Source organism: Galleria mellonella, unplaced genomic scaffold, assembly GCF_026898425.1.
Source record: "Galleria mellonella isolate WM207_F2 unplaced genomic scaffold, CSIRO_AGI_GalMel_v1 utg172, whole genome shotgun sequence".
NCBI classification, from domain to species: domain Eukaryota; kingdom Metazoa; phylum Arthropoda; class Insecta; order Lepidoptera; family Pyralidae; genus Galleria; species Galleria mellonella.
In genome coordinates, this window is record NW_026442015.1 from 347,443 (window position 1) to 369,063 (window position 21,621).

Here is a 21,621-nt window from a genome sequence, read left to right on the forward strand (position 1 = left end):
ACTATCATGGTTAATTCCTGATGAATTCATCATGATGGGCTAACTGACCTGTTTTCATTCTCATCTGTCACCCTTTCACTAGTGCTCCGCCAGCGTATCCTGTTGGCGCGGGTGGGCTGAGTTACTATACCATTTTCACACATCAAAAAAAATTTTTATAATTATATTATACATTATTTTATTATTATTGTACAGTTCATAAAATAAAATTCAATATTATACTCGTCTCTAACTTGTACAAAATTACTATCAATTTACTTGATGGAATGTGGCTATCGTCGCCTGTTGAAGAAGTAGAATAGTAAAAGTAGACATGAAGAGCATCACGGCCATCACCAAATGCACTATAACGCCCATGGTACGCCTCATTTGTTATCATTCCTGAGATTTAAGATATTGCCTTAGTACCCTGAAATTCCAGTGTCATATTCAATCCCATCATTCAACTCCAATCCAACCATTCAACAAGAAACAGCCGAGTGAGAAATTATTAAATATTTTTTAATAATAATAAACCATGAACAACATATATTTTCCGTAAATAAAGTCTTAAATCAAAAAATGGACCAGCATCCCTTTATTATAAAGCCTAATGCTATTATTTTGAATTTGGAATAATTTTTTATGCTATTGGCCTACACACATCAGCGTTGCCAGTTTGAGCATTCTTTATTATACTACGAAGGTGATATTGTTTGTCACCTGCATATGGCTTACCTGATGATTAGCCTATGAATGCCTGCAATGCCAGGAGCATTACACGAAGGTTGCCCATTTGAAGAAATCTCTTTTTTGATGAACAGCATGCTATAGTCTAAGCAGTAATTAGACAAGTACGATGACGCTTCTGTGTTACATTAAGAAAACGAGCGTTTAAAAAAATTTCCATCATTTAAAAATTACTTCATCAAATCTGCTGAATGTTCTAGGAAGATCAGCACAACTAAACAATATCGAGTTTTAATATTTTACACTGCCATCTAGTGAAACAGAAATGCAACACTACATTCATGACAGATATGTAAACAGAGATAATGGATAATGTTGAATGTTTTGTGTGGAACTAGCCTAAAATCAAATTTCGGTTTATTTTTCTAGCAACACTGTTTATCGATATTATGATATTCCCTACGACTGGTAACCAGTCAATATTTAAGCTATTTCAATTTGAATCCTAAGTAAAAAAATATCTCTCTAAAAAAATCTCGATAAAAAAATTCAGCCAAACAACATTTATAGTCAAATTATGATATTTTTTTTTTTTTATTTTTATGTATCTTTAATAGAAATTTAGCAGAAAAGATAACAAGTTGTGAAATGTATTTGCCGAAATATTTGTACATTTAGTAACATACAAATTACCTATATTTTTTCTTTTCGTGCCAATTTTTTGAGATCCCCCACTTCATCAGCGGCAAACTTTTTATATATATTTTTTTTTTACTTTTTTAACTGTATTCTTGAAATATTAATAAATATCTTTGGTATCTGTCCTTTTCCTTATATTATCCATTATTCAACTTTTCTGATCCTTATCCTAAATTCCGTCGTCCAAAACTCCTTTACTAAAATGCTATTTCCCAAATTTTGTTTTTGGCGGATGCACTTTGTGCCGTGCCATAAAAAAGAAAAAATAATAATAATAAATATAGAAAAATGGATAGTAAAAATATTGATTGCCTTTTTTACGGCAGTTAAAAAATTTTCTTAAATTCGTACCTAGTATAGTAATTAGTACCTAGACCAGTGGGTCTACCATGAAATGAAATTCCGAAATTTCGGACTCGATTTCGTGTTTTTGTTTATACTAAAATCGGACCAATAAATGCAGTTTAACATTTCGTTTGTCATACATCCTATCATAAAAGTCCAAAGGAACAATATTTTAACATTTTTAATATTTCTAAATAGAATGTATTATGTAATTTTAACATTAAATTTGTGTTTCGGTTGGCTTCGAAATTTCGGAAAACATTTCATTGTAGGCCCTCAGAATACCCCCTTAAAGGCCTTTATAAAAGCCAAAGGTGGCTATTAGAAATAGATTTTTTTTTTTGCTGAGACTAATAAATATGTAGGTATAAATAATAATAGATGAATAATATTACACTACTTCATAAAAAATGCATTTTCATTTGTAACAGAACTTCGGGCTGGACCAGGTATAAGCGACAAGCTACACGCGTTATTAGCTATCTATATATGTCTAGTTATGACATGTTTATTCAAACATAGTTTAATTTTACTGTTATTATATCTATATACAAGCCAATGATTGAACTCTTTATGTTCACATCAAAAGACAATATGCAAGCCAGATTGCTGTATTACTATTCAGCAACAATAACATTGTTGCCATTTTTTTTATGCAACTTAGCATAGCAAAACAATTGACGGCCATGGCCCACCTGATGGAAAGTGGTAACAGTCGTCTATAAACATGAGCAGTACCATGGACATAACAGAGTATACTGTTTCACCCATGACACCCCCCATGCGTTGCCATTCCTGAGGACTCAGGTATTATTCCTCTGTACCCTGTAAATTCACTGCCATATACCACCCTTCAAACCGAAACACAGCCATGCAAACACAACTGCCTCACGGTAGAAACACGAATGCGACAGAGGTGCCCAAGCAAACGACTTTTGTACAGTCTCCCTCTGGTGCTATAAGGTATATTAAGGGTACAATAAGACCAATTTATTATTTTATAGCTATATATTTGTTAATAAGTAATAATAAGTAAGGTTTAATCACAAAAAGAATATTATTTTTTCTCACAAGAATAGTATATTATAAATGAAAACTGAATGAATACAATGACTATCACGAAACTTTATATTGTAAAAATCAATCAGAGTAGCAACCAGACAAATCCTTAGAGAAGCGCCTTTTCACCAGTATAGGTTGCCCAAAGACTCGGTTCACTATGGCACTGTAAATATCGACATTAGAGCATAATTTGCTTCACGACACTCAATTACATCAAAAATAGTGACAATACAAACTCTGTAATCATTACAAAATCAAAATATTAAAAATGATTCAATCACTCATAACCGTATTTTATGAATTCCTAACTGGCTAGTCAGAGACTTTTGCATTTGTGGTAAACATAACATTATAAGAGTACAAAGTAAAATGACGGCGGTAGGCCTGCCCTTAATATTTAAAAGATAACTATTTTTGGGTAGGCAAGGCAAAATATCAATATATATATATTGATATACGTTTAAAAGAATATTATTACTTTGAATCACTTTAATTGCTTAGATATTCTTATAATTAGTTGATGATATATTTTTATCTACGAAGCCTATTGAACGTTTCCCTAGCTTCCCTTGCCAGAGCGACCTCATCCGCGCTCTGCTGTAGCGTCATAGCTTCTGTTTTTAATGTAGCTAATGTCTCCACCAGTGCAATCAGAGATTTCGGAAGAATTTGGTCAGGCACTGATAATTTTGTGTATTTCGCCTGTCAATAAATGATTACATATTACTTAATTGCCTTAATATTATAATTAAAAAATATATATTTAATAAATAGAAATTTTATTCATCCATCATGATTATACTCTTTTTAAACTCATACAGCTTTATAAATAAGAAAGTGTCATTATTAGAAAATATACCTTGGCTTTTTCACAGCTCTCTGTATATGAAGCCACCTTATGTCTCATCTGTCTTATATAATCTTGAATATTATCAGGGTTTGGTGACTGTTGTGATAAAGACTTTCTAGAAAATTGTAATTCCTTCTTCAAGCCCTCCAAAAAATTGTTGTTATTGTCAATTTTTACTTGTAATAACTGGTTACTCTGTTTTAACTTAAGTATTTCATATTCTTCTTGTAATTTTTTTGATAGCTGTGAAGTATGATGTACTGATATTGCAATGGGATCAAGGATATCAATGTCCATTGATGCTTGACACTCAGCTGCTTGGTTTAAAAGCTGTTGACATTTCTGTGGCAATTCTTCAATGGATACATTCAGTTTCTTCAGTGTCTCAGATGTAGCTGTAGCTGAAAATTTATATACAATTTTATTAGTTTTGTGTTTGCTACCCCATAAATCCATCAATAAAACCGATTTGGAAAATTCCTTTTTTTTATCTGTAAGCATATACTCAAAGATCTCAAAAGTCTCATAGACATTTTATTGAAATTGATTCAGTAATTTAGTTTTTAAATTGAAATAACTGCTATTGTCATAATTGAAGTAGACAGGAAGGTAGGTTTTTTATGTATAAATCTTTAATTATTTTTATCTATTCATATAAATAATACAATATAAAAAATACTACTATAGTACTATAAAATAAAAAATATATTAAAAAATAAGTACTTAAATTTAAATAACAATACCTCATATCTACATCATTTGTACACAAATATAGAAAACTTTTTTATTTTTCAAAAAGGATATACTTTTAGATTGGCCCTACATAAATTTTATCAAAATTAGTACAGTAATTCAGTTTTTAAATCAAAATAACTACTTTTATCCACAATCAAAGTCAATGTTTTTCTGTGAAAAGAAAATCTTAAATTATGGACAAATATTATCATAGACTACCATTGTCAGGACAAGTATTACCATAGATTCTGCAGAGAAAGAATAATTACTTTAGTAGAGTGAATTTTATCTTTTTCTTCTTTTTCCTGTTTTTTTTTTTGAGTCTCTCCCCCTAGTAGTTGTGCACCACACTATATTGTTATGGGTTGTCTGTTTATTGTGTTCACATATTTCATGCATTGTTTGCAACTAGTTGATTGGTCGACCATGGCACCTTTTCCTTCTTTTATTTAAAAAGTGATACTTTTTGTCATATTGTTATCATCCCATATCCTCACATGTCCATAATATTCTTGTACACTCGCAATTCTAAAGGTGCCATGGATATATCCGTTTAAAAAATTTTTGAGGAGTAGATATTAATATTTTGCTTTTTTATAATTCCATCTAATTTAAAGGCTAGAAGTGAAATAAAATATAATATTAACTATGAACATTTTTAATAGTTATAAGAATATACATTTATAATGCTACAGCAGGAAATTTAACAATATTTTCAATTCTTTTGGCAACATTTAGTAATATCTCTTCTGATAAGAATGGACCCATCAGTTGTACTGACAGAGGAAGATTATTCTTTGACAAACGAATTGGTATAGATATGGCAGGAATACCAGCCATATTCGCAGGTTGTGTACAATAGTCTTGAAATGCACATTGATCTCTGTTGTGTTTTGACATAAAATCTTTATATAAAGGTGCATCTGATAGTGTAGTAGGTGTCAACAATATATTCACATGATCATCACCATTAAAAATATTTTTAAAGTCATTGGAAATAAGTCTACGTAATTTTTGTGCCTTTACAAAATATTTGTCATAGTTTCTTGAGAGTAAAAAATAGTTTCCTGCAAATATTCTACAACGTACCACATCATTAAACCCTTGAGACCTTGTTGATGCATATAATTCTTCTGTAGAATAATTTTCCTCTGCTCTGAAACCATACTCTAAACCATCATATCGTGCCATATTGCTTGCTACTTCGCACTGATTTAAAATGGAATAAACAGCAATTGAAACTGATGTATGTGGTAATGACACAGATTTTAACACAGCTTTTTGATTCTCGAGTAAATCGGCTACATATCTCCATGTGTCTATGACCTCTTGACTCATACCTTCACAATAATACTCCTTAGGTATTCCAATTTTTATTTTAGTCATATCAAAATCATCTGTAATAGACACAGGATCAAATTCTTTTTTTATTGTTGTAGAATCTAAGAAATCTGGTCCTGCAATGCAATTTAAAATAGTTGCTGCATCTTCTACAGTTCTAGTCAATATTCCTGGTACATCCATTGAATTTACTAAAGGTATTAAGCCATATCTAGATACTAAACCATATGTGGGCTTAAGACCAACTATTCCACATAATGCAGCTGGATTTCTTGTTGAACCTCCTGTATCAGATCCTATAGCAGCAACACAAGCCCCCGAGCTGACAGCCACAGCACTACCTCCTGAGCTACCTCCAGATATTCTCCAATCATCATTACTTTTATCATAACCCCATGGATTGCGAGTAGGTCCAAAAATAGAATCCACTGTCCCAGCACCCATAGCAAACTCGTCTAGGTTACATTTACCAATGAGACAAGCACCAGCGGCTCGTAACCTAGCATATACAGTCGCATCATAAGTTGGGACAAAGTTTTTTAACATTTCCGAAGCACATGTCGTTGTAATGTTACTAGTACAGAAGTTATCCTTTATTCCAAAAGTTATGCCATCTAACATTCGTGATTTCTTGTCTATATAAAATCGCTTTTCACTCTCAACACCATGGTTTTCTGCCTCATCTTCAGTCACGGTCACAAAAGCGTTTAATTCACTGGTTTGCTTAACTTTTTGTAAACACAAATCTACGAAGCTTGTTGGTGTTAATAATTTATCTCGATATATTTTATGAAGTTCTTTTATTGTATAAGTTGTTAATTTATTCATTTTTAAACTAATTTCCAGTAAGTTATTATTTTACAATTTCATCAGTTATAAAAATGTCATTATTAAATTGACAGGAAAACGAAGGAAAACACGCAGATTTAAAAAGACCATGAAAAACGAAATCAGACATTCAGGTTTGGGAAGTTCTTAAATAAGTAGAGTAATACACAACGAACTCTTAAACATTTACTTACCAAGAGCAAGTTGTTCTTGTTTTTCTCGTAAAGTAGTATTTACTTCTAATTTAATATGCTCATCTTTAATATTCATTTTGAGTTTCATTGAAATTACGGTAATATTGAACAAAATAACGAAAATAAAATATTAATAAACACGAATTCAAATTTGACAGTCTCAGAAAACATCATTGACAATTGACTTTTTGTAACAGCCACTATGATTCGTCGACCGTATTAGTGTTACCATTATCATTAAATGTCATCACAACTTCTCATTCAATGAAGAATATAATTTTAGGTGTTAGTAAACGGTTACATTTTCAATAGTCATTAGTACAATTATTTATTGGTAACCAGACAAAAGCTAATACCACTGTGTCCGGATATTTGGTAACCAGACAAAAGAAATTGCCGTAATTTCATTAAAAGAATAACCTCTCAACATGACTCCAAAGATATAAAGAAACACACCCACACCTACACAACTATTGTCTGGTTTGATATATTTATTGTTTTATCTATATTAATATTTAATATTATTATGCTTGTAGTGCTTGTAACTATCTTTTTTTCATAATCTGCATATGAACACGATTTTATCAAGAACGTGAACATTATTTGCATTATTACTTGCATTTTAATGCAAGTATAAATTATTGCATTCTTTAAAAAAAATTGTGTTTAGCATATTCAGTGTAGTTACTTACATGGTATTTAATAGTTAAGTCATGTTGGTCATCTATAAAGCATCTATGCTATAATTTCACCATTTATTTATTTATATTAAGGTTTGCTATAGTATAATAGAGTTTGCTAGATTATTTTTAACTCAGACAATAAAGTATAGTATGTTATACTAAGTAATTTCTATTATCTGTCATAGAGAGGACCACAGATACCATCATTGATCTATACAAGTAAGTATTTTTATTATTACGTGCTATTTATTATCTCTGACATTGTGTTATATAGGAAATCTATATGAGGAAAAAGGAAGATTATGGTCACATAAATACTAATTAAAAATAAGTTATATGAAATCCATGCAACCATTTTTTTTTAATTCAAGAGGTTTACACTAAATTAATTAGGTCTATTATGATACCTATCGATACTTTAGAAAATAGTGTACAATTAATAACTAACTAACTATATCGCGCCGCTTCGTCCGCGTAAATTAGTACATAAAGTGTGTCTATGTGCTAAATTAAGAGATAACACAGATAGTGATAGATATAACCGTCATAAACTTTTGTATTTATAGTATAATATTAGTAGGATTGTATAATACATTTGAATATTCATGTATTTTATTGGTAATGCAAATGGTTGGGGGGGAAAGGGATTGTTAGCAATGAAGTTTGACAGCCCCATTGCTAGCAATATACCTTATTGGGTCGACCTCCACGTGGTTAACACCCCAAAGATGGATTGATTATTGTCAATATTATTTGATGATAATGCACAACCATTAGAGGGAGCAGGAATATTATATTCCTTAACTATGGCTTCATGGAAACCATCGTGAACAATTCTCGTTGAATTGAAATTTTGATATATGCTCCTCGCGATGGGCTAACTGACCTACTTCATCCTCACCTATCATCCTTCACTGGTGCCCCGCCGGTGTATACCGATAGCGCGGGTGGGGTTGCCATTCCATTATCATCCATTAAAAAAAAAAATGCAAATGGTTGCATAGATTCATTTTCCAATTTTATGTATCTAAGAGCAGTGTTGATTTTTTAATAACCTACTTAATTTTTTGTACCTTGTCAAGAAAGTTAATATTTGTTATAAGTAATATTTTTATTATTTTCCCTTTAATAATTGTTACTAAAGTAATTTATTAAAAGCATGTGTTTATATATATTTATCTAAGTTATGTATTTTGTCATTACTATTCGATACAATTAAAAATGGCTCACATGCAATATATTCCCGGTGATCCTCGTATGGTTGACCAATTGGTGTACGAGCTGAAGTCCAGGGGGATATTTGATCAAGTAAGTAACAATCAAAAAAGAAACATCGCTTAAATCTGAAAGTTATTTAATAGGTTTTAAGAAATTAATCTCAATTTTCTTAGAAGGTCGATAATTTTTATTCATGTTCAAATTATAGCAAAGAAACGTTCCTTTTACCTAGTAGATACAGTTAAAAATAAGGATTTTACTATTAACTGAATATTTCTGAATTTCGTCCCTTTTACGTATAGGTTGTGGTGTAGATAGGTAGGTAGGTTCTTAACTTTATTAATGCTGTCTCGTCAAGTTCTTTTTTAGGATTCCGTTACAAATAGGTACATAGGTACAAATCTTATGGTGTTACTTTATCTGGTCCCTAGATATTTTCCAGACTTAAAAGTCTCAGATATGTCTTTGCGAATCTTTGTTCATATCTAGGGTGGGCATAAGACAATTCTGGGACAGGTATTGGTTTAATGCACGCATGTACTAACTCATAGTTAATGTTTTTGTAAATTATATTTTTTAGTATATAGTTTGTTTCAATAAAAGTTAATAAAAAGTTACCTAAGTTTTTTTTAATTTATCACAGAAAATAAAAGAAGTAAATGAAAGGGTTCGGTTTCTCATATTAAATCTACACTGGTGTCTTTGTTGCCATGACATTGGTACCTTTAATACATTGCTAATTGTTGGCTAATTGTCAAACTCCTAACTTCATTCATTTTTAGAAAATGGCCATTGCAACCGCTAACTGGGTACAGAGGAATAACACCTGAGTCCTCAGGGATGGCAACTCATGGGGGGTATCATGGACAAATCAGTATACTCTGTTATGTCTATGGTACTGCTCATGTGTGTAGGCGACGGTTATCACTTTCCATCAGGTGGACCGTCAGCTTGATTGTCATTCTAAGTTGTATAAAAAAAATGTCAAAATTATGATAGTTATTTGAATGAAATCAAACCGTCATGAAAGTACCTAATTAACTTTGTATTATATATTTTTTATAATTTTGCAAATAATTATAAGGTAGCAAAAATATATTCAAGAAAATAGAGGCAGATTTTGATGATTATTTCTTGAGGTACATCAACAAAAAAAAAAACAAAATCAATTATATAGATGTGTGATGAATGGAACATATTTAAAAAAATCTATGTAAGTAGGCATAAAATAATAAGTACACTAGTAGTTTCAACTGACACTAGTTGAAATTTATAATACATTGCACTATTGACTAGTTGTGACAAAACATGAAACTGTGTTATTTTTATTGTATTATTTTACTCTCGAATTTCTTTATTACACTTGTCAAATAATAATTTCATTTTCTTTCAAAATAAAAAAAAAAAAACATTTTATTCTATATTTATTGACTATTCAATAAATGTGTTGTGTTTCATAGAAGATAGCAAAGAAATAGGCACTAAAAACCACTTCAGTTTTAGTTTTTATTTCTTAAAATTCTTTTTTATTAAAATAACAAGTATAATTAGTATGTATCTAACTATAATACATAACAATTACATAGATGTGTGTTGGGAGGAACATATTTAAAAAATAAAAATTTTATGTGAGCAAAGACATAGTGTATAGCATTTTTTATAAAATATATTTTTTTAATTTTTTAGTTTATTTTTTAAGATTTGTGAATGTTTTGAGTTTTTCTTTAGATTAAGAATAACTGTTGATTATTTGATTAGAATTATTTTGTTTAATTCCACTATCAGTATGTGTGTGACTACCAACACTCAAAGATTGACAACCACAATTACTATATATATATATTATTGGCAATGGGGATGCTAGATCTCTTTACTAACAAGACAACTAGTTAACAGACTGCACTGTACATTATAATACAATATACTATAAGCATTACAAATTATATAATATAATCTGCACTTTATTGGACATAGCAACCTAGATTGACTGGTTGACATTTATATCAATTTAGTCTTTAAATATTTTTCAACAATAAAATAGAAAACTATATACTTTATAAAATAGAAACCATTTACTAATATGTTAACAAATTTTAATACATTTTTTATTTTATATTGTTGTGTTATTCATTATAGATTTTAGTTGATACATTATATGGTACAGAAATATATTTATCATTTTAAAATGATTGTATTAAATTATTTTTGTAACAACATTATCTTTCTACAATCAGCCAAAGCTGGGCAGATGTCTAATATGTACATTTCTGTTTTCCAAATAACAAAGGTTGACTGAGCCGTCAGCATGTTGTGCCATACTTTTTGTAAAATGAAATAAATATGAAAGAATAAACAAAAAATAAGTTATGAGAAAAAAAGAACATGTGCTTTCCAGCAAAGACACCTACTTGCAGAACTTTAAGTAAAATATATATACATATATACACACTTAATCATACTGTTATGTAATGATTCTGGCTTCAATGTAATAATGAAATTAAATAAGTGTTACAGTTGTTGTTAACTAGTTAAAAGATTTTGTCTACATGGCTAAGGTATATTAAATGATTAGGTTATAAATTACAATTCACTTTTTTCTATCTCAATTCTTTTTTAAATTATGGCTCCATAATTTTGCCATTGTCAAGATTGAAAGAGACACTGCAATTTTATCAACAATGCGATAAGATTTCTTTGAACATGTTTGAACAGGGATTTTTCAGGAAGAATAGTTTATGATAGTTAATTGTTAAAAGGAAATATATTAATTTTATATATTTTTTTACAGAAATTTTGTAAATATATTAAAGGAAAAAAGACTACAGTTAATAGATACTTGACATTAACATGATGACAAATATTATTGAGGACAGTGTTATATAGAGGGGCTGATATATTGTGGCATTCAAGTAGTATGTGTTGTATAGTTCCTTTATCTAGTCTGCTCACATAGGGAGCAGTGTCATATTCTTAATTTGGTCAAAAACACCACACAGCATACATGGCCTAAACATAATATAATAATGAGAGAAGTGGTTAGTTAGGTTAGTAAGTCCTTAATATATAAAAAAAAAACACAGTTTGGTGGATAAATTTTGCTGTATTTTACTGTTTATGTTTTTCTATTCGGGTAAATTGCAATTAGTTAATTCAAGCAGGCATCATCTGAAGAATAGCTAAAGAGTGAAGGTCCCTGGTGACGCAATTGGTAATTTCAGTTTTAATCTGTATTGCTTCTTTGACGTATAAATCAGCAATGTAACTGTTAACAAGACTATGATTTGGAATTCAAGCCAGGATAAATTCAATGCCGGCAAGTTGGCATTAATGTGACTACGTTTATTGAATCCGAGAATATAATAGTTTTGTTAAGATTTTGAGACTATATAGCAAATAGCTTTATATAGGGCAATGGCTTCGCCGTTGAATGTAGTGATTTGAGGGGCATTTATAATTTAAAATTATATTAAATTTAGGTATCCACATAGCTATCCCTAATGTTACTACTATTGGATAATTTAGAAGCTTCTGAATAGACTTGGTCAACTATACCAATCTCGAATGAGTATTTTATATCCAAATTTAAAATCACAGAGGGATGAAATATAAGAGACTCATTCAGAAATACAGGGTTATTTTTATATTAGTTACAAGGGATGGAGTTGAATTTTCTGAAAGTTTGGTTAGAGAAGTGATGTCTTTATGTGTTCAGTACCTTGAGGAATTAATAAGATCTAATAGTAATTTGATTTTGTATATATGTGTATGCCAAATTTTATAATAATTGGTTGACAATTAGTATAGGTGCCAAAAGATAACATCATTTGTTATCTTTTGGAAACAGATAAATATCACTTTTTTATTTATGAATAAGGATAAATACATTTGTATCATCAATATTTTTTATTCCTCTTTGATTTTTTTTATTTCCCTTTTAATTTCATATATTTTAATTGCAGTTTCGTAAAGACTGCATTGCTGATGTTGACACAAGACCAGCGTACCAGAATTTGCGTCAACGTGTTGAAAATTCAGTTGCCACTTTTCTGTCTCGACAATGCTGGACACCGGATTTGAATAAAAATCAACTTAGAGAAAAACTTAGGAAACACATACTTGAGTAAGTAGCATACTGGAAGGGGATTTTAAATATCGTCCGCTTTTGGCTTCACTATGATCTCATGGCTATATTTTGATTTGGAGGGTGAATAAGGGCATTGAAATTACAGAATGCAGAGGTAAAAATATCCTTATCCTTAAGAAAACACATAAGAGCGTACCCTCCACATTGCAGTGTATTCTATGGTGCCCATTTTGCTATTAATATTTATAAGCTACGTTTATAATTAGCTACCAGGTAGATTGTCAGCTTGTTTGCCTAGTTACATATTGTTTATGCAACTTGGTATGGGCATTCGACGAATTACACATTGAAGAGGTTACTTATTCTTTTTTATTTTTAACTGTTCATGTATTGTACAGTATCGTAGACGGCGACTGTTTATATTGTGTGCGCCTCTTATAGTTATCTCACTTATATGAAGTTAGTTATAAGGTTTCTTCAAGATTGGTAACGCGACGTGATTCCCCTACGCATGCAACGTTCATAGGCTACAGTGACCGTTTACCATCAGATGGGCTATAAGCTTGTTTACCACCTTTGTGGTATAAAAAAAATCATTTTATTTATTTTTTTGAGTGAGATAATATGACATTTAGAATACAGATTTCGAAGAATAAAGTATTATGAACTCTAGATAGTATCCTTTTTTAGTTTTATATTTTAATAATTTTGCTCTATATTTTCAATGTTAACTTTTAAATAAAGTATTTAAATATACCTCACCGTTAAATATGTTATCTCTGTTATGTTGCAGTGGAAATTATTTGGAGCAGGGTGTGGAAAGAATTGTGGATCAGGTAGTAAATCCCAAAGTGGCATCAGTTTTCATACCTCAAGTAGAAGATCTTGTATATGACTTCTTAGGCATAACTCGTAAGAAAAAAGATGTACCTGTCGCAGAAACATCTAATTTAAAGGCCAATAATAATGACCTTCTCCCTACAGATTTAGAAGCCGTTAGTCCCGGTTCGGTTAAAAGTAATGATGATAAAACTGAACAAATGGATATTGACGAAATAAAAGATGAAAACAAAATTACTATAGATCAGGAACATAAATCGTGTATCAAAGAAGATAGCTCGGTCGGTTTAGAATTACCTGAGAAAGAGAAGCTTGATGGTCAAGATACTCAAATGTCTGGAATAAGCGAATTAACATCGAATGAGTCTGATGTTAGTATAGATAAGTCTTCAATACCTTTACCTAATGATGAAATAAAGCCTGAAGACATACCGAGACCTACTGATAGCCCTCCTAAAGTGGCTAAAGTAGAATTAGACAGCATAGAATTGCCAAAAGAACCTTATTTATCAACAGATATACCATTACCAGATGAAATACATACGTCCGACAAAGATCACTATTTTAAACCAGTAAATGTAAATAGTGAAGATGAATCCAGCTCTGATTCATCACTTAGAAGAAATATGTCTCCTTTAACACCAATTCGCAATTTCAATAATGAAAATTCCTGTGATGCTCAACAAGCATTTGAGAATGATTCAGTAGACAAAAGTGATGAGAAGAAAGAACCAAGTACTTTCAGATTTGCTATTGCAGAGACTAAGTCTTTAGAAAATAGCTCTGATGGAATAGAAACTGAGAAGAAAGATCTTGATCAGTCAGGTTTGTCATATCAGTTTAATAATCAAGTTAATATTAATACATTCAATACTCCTGTATATGATGACAGCTCAAATAGTAATTTATTACATATAGATTACGAAAGTGATGTTAATAGCAAAACAAACACAGAAACTAAAGCTCCTGAAGCTGACTATTCTCAGGATTCAAAGAAAGAAAGAAAAATTGAAGAAAAGAGGAGCAGTCATAAAAGTTCACATAATTCTAGAGATTCGCACAGACATTCCAGCAGCAAAGATAAGCGTTCAGATTCTAAGCAGTCTAATTCTAGAGACAGCAGCAAACACGATAAAAAATCATCGTCTTCTAAAGATGATCACAAATCTAAATCGAGTCATAAAGAATCATCAAAAGATAGAAGTGATAAAAAAGATAATAGAGACTCTTCAAAACACAGAAGTTCCCACAAAAGTTCTAGTCATAGAGATTCTAAATCACATAAAAGTTCTAGTTCAAGTCAAAGACATTCAAGTAAACATTCTGATGATAAAAAGTCTTCGTCTTCCTCGTCTAGCCACAGGGATAAATCTGAAAAAAGTTCTGAAAAGAGTTCTAAGGACTCAAAAGAAAAATCATCTAAGGACTCTTCAAAATCCAGTTCACATCGGTCGGACAAAGATCGAAAAAGTGGCAGTAAGAGTAAACACGATGATAAAGATAAAAAGAAAGAAAAGAAGGAGACTGATGATCACTACAGTTCATCAGGTAGAGGAAATCATAATCGCCGGTCTACCGATAGAGACTCAAATGATGGTAGCTCATCGTCCAAAGGCTCGAATAATCCATCTAGTACAAAATCTACGGAAAGTAAGAAAGATAACAAAGGTACTTCTAAATCTGATTCTACATCTACAAGTGGAGATTCTACAAGTCCTAGTGATAAAGAACATTGTGTAAATGAAACGCAAAATACGACCAAGGAAGTAATGCAGCCGAAACTAATAGTTAGAGTTGAACATTTAGAAATGCCAGTTGCTACGCCGCCACGATTGCCATTTGTACCTGATGTAACCTTAAAGAAACCAAAATACGCTGCTAATTTAGAAGAAGCTAAAAAACTAATGAAAATGCGAAAGTTTTTAGACGAAGAACAGAAGAGAATGAATCAAGAAGCTGCTTTGCTTTTAGAGTTTCAAGCAAATGTTCGACCAAGCTTAAGCCAGATCTATTCCAGTATTCCTCCTGGCCCGGAATTGGAATTTGCTTGTGTTACTAATCCTGTAGAAATGGTTATAGAAAAACAACAAACACCAGAAAGCTCTAATAGTAGCGCAGATACTTCTGATGACTTAAAAACCTCAATTCAGTCTGTTGAAACGAAGAACGATGCTATTATAGAAATTTTGACAGCCGCGCAGCAAGTGGAGAATATAGAAGAGCAAAAGCAACTACAAATCCAGAATAATAACGAAATATTACAGATGGTAGAAAAGGTTGAAGATGAAGTAGAAGCTGATGCAGACTCGAAAGCTACAGTTAAAAAATTAGAAACCGTTGAAAATATTGATATTGCTGACAAAGATACTTTGGAAAGAGAAGAAAATGATAATAAATCAGATGGAATTAGTGTTGAACTTGCTATGGAATCTTTGCATGGTGAACTATATACACACAATGATTTTAAGAAAGAAACTGAATCAATGATTAGTAAAATAAATACGATAGAAAACATCCAAAAAGAGCTAAATAGCAATAAAAGGACAGAATACTTTGAAGTAACTATTATAACTGAAGAATTGTCTGAAGCAGAGGATTCGGTGGATAGTACTAAAGACACAGAAATAAAAACGAGTATTAAAAAAGTAGATGAAGATAATGAACACGCAGAAATAGTAACAAATAATGTAAAATCAAAAGAAATAGAATATCATACTGAAGAGCATCAAAACAAATTTAAAATCGATATATCTAACAGCAGTTCTGATGAAAAGCTATTACGATACTTTAGAGAACATGAAAAATTTACTGCAGAATTGGAAAGGGATACATTTAGCAAATTTTTAAAATCTTACACAGATAACATTTCCGTTAGTAAAATGTATTTAATGAATTGCGACACATATGAGGAAAATATTCTTAAGGAGATATCTCAGCATTTTGGAAAATATAAAATTGTTAACTACTATAAAAATGGTCATTTTAAAATGTCGAAGACTACAAATATTGTCAAAGACTTGAATGTTTCTGGTGAAATTATTCTACCTAATATAGATTATTTTGAAAGTAATACCAACAGATCGCCAATATTTAGTCCAGTGAAATCAGAATGTTCATTCGAACTTTCAAGTGATTATGATGCAAAATTAGAAGAGATGGTAAATAAGACATCAAGAAAAGAAATAATGGAAATTATACTCGGTAATATTGCAGATGAATCGCCAACTAAAATGCCTAAGATTGATTATTGTTCTGAATTAAATATAGAAAGTAATAATGAAAATCCGTTGAAAAGGAAATTTAATGAAACTGAGAGTATAATTAATAATAATAGACCGGTTTTAACTCCAAACAAGATTAGAAAATTAAGTGGATCTGATCAGATTTCGTCAACTACTGAAGGTGAACAAGCATATTTTGTATTTTTATATATATATTCTTCTTAATAGTTATTAATATTTTAAATAGGTAAATTTTGTTTTTACTTTAATGGTGGGTTTATGGAGCTACTGAATTGATTATTACTACACTTTCTATTTTTTTAATGAGTTTTTATAATTGATTTACAAAAATATTGTCCTACATGTTTTCTTTCTAGATACAAATCAATTTATTTTTAATAAATGGGACATTAATATGAGTTTTGTACATGTAACTGTAGTATTTGTATTACGAGTACTTTATTTCGAGACATTTTTTATATTTCTTAATTAAAACAACATTACGATGTATATATGTATGTACAACGAGAATTTAACGAACGTACTATTTGTGGTTTTCGATTGTTTCAACTTCATCCGGAAGTCTTCTTCAGGGGGCGATTCGCGTTTAGCGTCACAGCGTCTCACCTCGCACTGCGGGCTACAACTCGCAGAGTCCATGAAGACGTCAGCGCGGCCGGTGGAGGGGGCGGAGATAGTGGCGGTAGGAGATAATAATCTAGTTGAAGATCAGTCGCTTTATCCAGTGTAGTTATCGTTGACTGAAGGGCTCTCGTCTTCGTTGCTGCTATTTTCTGAGCTGCCCAACACAACCTGACACGCAAAGCTCACTGTGTCTTTTTTAAATTCATATAAGGATTTCCATGTAGACACGTTCTCTAGGCCTGCGACAAAGTCCACACTTTGTCTCTATTGGAATTAGGCCGACGACAAATTTTTATTATTTCTCGAATTTTGTGAAGAATAAACTACTTCTCGAAAAAGACTTACGGATGAAATCGAAGCAGTTGTCAGAAGCGGCGAACAAAATAACTTCGTTAAATTCCCGTTGTGCATGTATATAGACATCGTAATAGAAAATAAACGTAAGTTTTAAAATAACAATATTTTTTTTTATTTGAAAATGTATATAATTCACTGTTTATGTTGTGACTTCTTGATGAAACAATATTATATCGTTATACATGTTATGTCCAACTAGACAGTCTTGCCTGTATAGGCACAAAATAATAACCTTGAATATTTTTTATTTTATTTTAGAGAATGAAGAATCTAGCAATAATAATGTATCAACAAATGTTCGATCGAAATACTTAGGCAGAGCCAAAAGAGTTGGATTACCACGCCCTAAGAGAACTAGTGAGTTGTTGTGCTGTTAATTATCTTTTTTTTTTTATGCAGTTTAAAATATTCACATGCTTACTGGTTACCTGATGGAAAGTGATAACCGTATCTGCTGTCTTATTATTTTTCTTATTCTTTTTGGATTTACTGTAGCATATAATGGTAACGTGACTGTAGGTACATTACAGTACGCAAGAAAAATATGTTCTGTTTTTATATATATATATATATATATTATATATATATATATATATATATATATATATATATATATATATATATATATATATATATATATATATATATATATATATATATATATATATATATATATATATATATATATATATATATATAAAATTACATATTTTTTGCTTTCCAATTTTATTGCGACGCTGTGCTATAGTATAGTACAGAACATCGCACACTACAGTAAAAATAATGATATCTGATTTTTCAGACTTACCCAACAGTCCATCGAGCGACAAATCTATTGAGAATTACGAACAAAATACGCCAGTATCTCAAACACCGAATGGCAAGATAAAAGAGACCCCCAGAAATAAAGTACAGCGATATGATACATCTGACTTGTATAAACCAAAACTACATTATTTATCAAGAAGGAATAATATAACTTAAAGTTGTAATATTCTACATTTTATTTATAAATTAGTTGTGAAATAGATTGAAGTCCAAGATTTGACAAAATTATGCTAAGGCTAAATCTCGTTTGGACAAAATTGCGGATATTGGCTAGTTTTTGGAATGACATTGTTGGTTCGGAAAGAGAAAATTTTGAGATAAAAGTGCTATGTTTATTGGTTTATTTGGATAACGAAAATGGCTAGAAAAATTATGAGTAGATAACACCATAGTTTTAGCTGATCTTACATTTGGTACATTGGATTGGATATTTATTATGTTTGAAATACTCAGACTGCCATGAATAAAAACCAGCAGATCTGATATAACATGGAGCCATGATTATTCTCTCTAAAGATCTCTTGATTGAAGAATTCTATATTGAAAGTGGCGAAAAGTGAAAGCAAGTGTAATGTTAAAGATGTTTAGAACTCAAACACTCTTAAACAGCTGGATAGATTTGAATAATATATAATACACAGTTGGATTATAACACAAAGGATATTTTTAATCCCAATTTATGCGAGTGAAACCGCGGGACATAGCTTGTAAAATTCGGTGAAGTATATAGATGTTTTTTAACTTACGGATGTACAAAGAATATTTGGTGATGATTTGCTAGTTGCAAATCGTTTCCCCTTTCTATGGACTTCTGTTTATCCTTTGATAAAATCAGGATAAAATATCGTTTCGCTCGTCAGATTTACATTTACAGAAAAATAACAGTATATTATAATACTATATAAAATAAGATTTTCGGAAATTACTGCAATCCCTCTATAGCACAGATAGAGAACAAGAATATATAATATCTAATAAATTTATAACTATTACAGTATCTAAGGTTTATTTCTTTTTTTAACTCGCTACATAAAGGGGTGTCTTCTAAATTCTATATATTTTTTTCCAAGTCTATTAGATGGTATGTTCCTTTCATTGTGATGGAATTTCATAGCTGTGTTTGCATGGCTGTGTTTCAGTTTGAAGGGTGGGATATGGTGTGAATTCACAGGATACAGAGGAATAACACCTGAGTCCTCAGGAATAGCAACGTTTGAGGGGTATCATGGGCGAAACAGTATACTCTGTTATGTCCATCGTACTGCTCATGTCTATAGACGACAATTACCACTTTCCATCAGGTGGGCCGTCAGCTTGTTTGCCATTCTGAGTTCTATAAAAAAAAAAAAACATAATTCCTTGGTTGTTTTAGTTCAAAATACAGTCTACTTATATTGTTAATTAAAGAACTTCTTGTTAGTCATTCAGTTGACTTTAAAAAAGAAGAAGTTTCCTAAATCAGTTGTATTATTTTAGTTTCAGTACCCATTATTTATAAATCGCTTTGTGAAATTATTTTTTTTATCTGAAAGGATACACTTTCAAATTAGCTCCATAGAAATTTCATTAAAATTAGATCAATAGATTGGTTTTTAATTTAAAATAATTATGTTTTTTGTGGAATTAAAACTATTTGTGTCAAAATTTAATTAGATTTTTGTTACATTATTCATTTTATATTGTTATTTTTAGATAATTATTATTGACAATATTTATCTTACAAACAAATAATGACAATCAGTATTTTATCGATGCTTCATGAGGATTGTAGTGATTTTCTCCTGTAGTCTTTCTGTATCTATCACAATCTGTATTTTCTCCAATTGAATATTAAATAGCACTTAGATATGTATAAAAAATATTTATTTGTTAATGATTGAATATTATATTGGTTCACAACTTTTGTGTATTTTCTTCAATTGAATATAACACTTATTTATAAAAATAGAGTATTTTTTTAACAATTAAATATACTTAGTCTGCGCTTGAAAGTATATAACTATAGGTAAGCAGGTAATTGTACCGCAATAGGTGATAACTTTGATTCGCGGTAGCGTTATGTGATACAAAAATGTGCTGGGATGTCCCAACTCTTCAAATGTTATTAATATTATTTTAATTTACATATTTATATTGTAAATAAGTTGTAAATATATATATGGTTAATTTAGGTATATAAAACTGATAGTAAACTTTCGAATTCTAGGATTTGCTTTTTTAAGTATTCTAATAAATGTTTAGAATTCAGTATAAAGGGAGGACTATTACTTGATGTTAATTTGTTTATACTTATAACAATAAAGTGATTTTAACTTTGGCCGACACCACTAATTGTGTAAAATTTGGTATTAAACTTAGAAAGTTAGTTTTACTCACAACGTATATTTGTATTATGAGACATTCTTTTTTACTCGTTATCACGAGGCCACTAAAAATCTACCAGACCTGAGAATTTATAAATATATAGAAATCCCTTGACACGATCTTGTTCACGATTATCTTCGAAATTGTTTTTATCATAATAATGGATCCTCTTCATTTTTGTGGCAGTAAAGGGCAAAGTGTTTGCCTGGTCTTCTAGAATTATATAGAAATAGGAAAATAAAAATATTTAATATCAATTACATAGGCATGCGTTTTGTTTTGAAACATCAAAAAATTATATGTACAACCATCTTGAAACGGCACTTTGAAACGTATAAATTAGGGACTATGGTAACAAAATTGGAGTTTTGATGGTAAAAATGGTACATTGGCGATCATAGATTCCAAAGACTTTTTCTCATCAGTTACAAAAAAAATAGGTACATCCGTGTCATTTCTATCTAAGTACTTTTTATTATTATTTTGTTCATTCCGTAAATTCTTGAATGTTTCTTTAAACCTGATTTGTTGGATTTGACCTTTTGAAGAGTCCTTCGATGCCCTTTGTTTTTGGACATCCCAATAATTTGACCGTTTTCTGCATATTTAGCTTATTTTTGTTTTTTAAATGCAATTTTTTTCCAGAGGGAGACTGTAC

At 30.5% G+C, this 21,621-nt stretch overlaps 3 protein-coding genes across 4 annotated transcripts; 1 reads left to right on the forward strand and 2 right to left on the reverse strand.

Moving 5' to 3' along the window:
* Window positions 1-2,709: 2,709 nt before the first annotated feature.
* On the reverse strand, window positions 2,710-6,919 carry LOC113514355 (uncharacterized). Its single transcript, XM_026898424.3, has 3 exons — window positions 6,724-6,919; window positions 3,635-4,026; window positions 2,710-3,477 (listed from the first exon to the last, which is right to left on the reverse strand). Exons 1-3 carry the CDS (start codon window positions 6,809-6,811, stop codon window positions 3,307-3,309), a joined length of 651 nt encoding a protein of 216 aa, XP_026754225.1. The 5' UTR covers window positions 6,812-6,919; the 3' UTR covers window positions 2,710-3,306.
* LOC116412817 (glutamyl-tRNA(Gln) amidotransferase subunit A, mitochondrial) lies at window positions 4,630-6,633 on the reverse strand. Of its 2 annotated transcripts, XM_031908187.2 has the most exons (2): window positions 5,450-6,632; window positions 4,630-4,978 (listed from the first exon to the last, which is right to left on the reverse strand). In XM_031908187.2, exons 1-2 carry the CDS (start codon window positions 6,527-6,529, stop codon window positions 4,967-4,969), a joined length of 1,092 nt encoding a protein of 363 aa, XP_031764047.1. In that variant the 5' UTR covers window positions 6,530-6,632; the 3' UTR covers window positions 4,630-4,966. The 2 variants fall into 2 exon arrangements, with proteins under 2 accessions (XP_031764047.1, XP_031764045.1); XM_031908185.2 differs by lacking the exon at window positions 4,630-4,978 and having other exon boundaries at window positions 5,003-6,633.
* A 1,536-nt stretch (window positions 6,920-8,455) lies between the features above and the next one.
* LOC113514213 (biorientation of chromosomes in cell division protein 1-like 1) lies at window positions 8,456-20,146 on the forward strand. The gene is made up of 5 exons (XM_026898227.3): window positions 8,456-8,714; window positions 12,584-12,744; window positions 13,502-16,950; window positions 18,030-18,128; window positions 18,574-20,146. Exons 1-5 carry the CDS (start codon window positions 8,628-8,630, stop codon window positions 18,753-18,755), a joined length of 3,978 nt encoding a protein of 1,325 aa, XP_026754028.2. The 5' UTR covers window positions 8,456-8,627; the 3' UTR covers window positions 18,756-20,146.
* Window positions 20,147-21,621: the final 1,475 nt, after the last annotated feature.

Coding starts and splice junctions, on each gene's coding strand:
- LOC116412817 (XM_031908185.2), bottom strand. CDS start 6,529: ATGAATAAATTAACAACTTATACAATAAAAGAACTTCATAAAATATAT.
- LOC113514355 (XM_026898424.3), bottom strand. CDS start 6,811: ATGAAACTCAAAATGAATATTAAAGATGAGCATATTAAATTAGAAGTA. Junction 4,027..6,723: donor ACAAGAACAACTTGCTCTTG/GTAAGTAAATGT, acceptor ATAAATTTTCAG/CTACAGCTACATCTGAGACA. Junction 3,478..3,634: donor AGAGCTGTGAAAAAGCCAAG/GTATATTTTCTA, acceptor ATTTATTGACAG/GCGAAATACACAAAATTATC.
- LOC113514213 (XM_026898227.3), top strand. CDS start 8,628: ATGGCTCACATGCAATATATTCCCGGTGATCCTCGTATGGTTGACCAA. Junction 8,715..12,583: donor CCAGGGGGATATTTGATCAA/GTAAGTAACAAT, acceptor TTTTAATTGCAG/TTTCGTAAAGACTGCATTGC. Junction 18,129..18,573: donor ACCACGCCCTAAGAGAACTA/GTGAGTTGTTGT, acceptor CTGATTTTTCAG/ACTTACCCAACAGTCCATCG.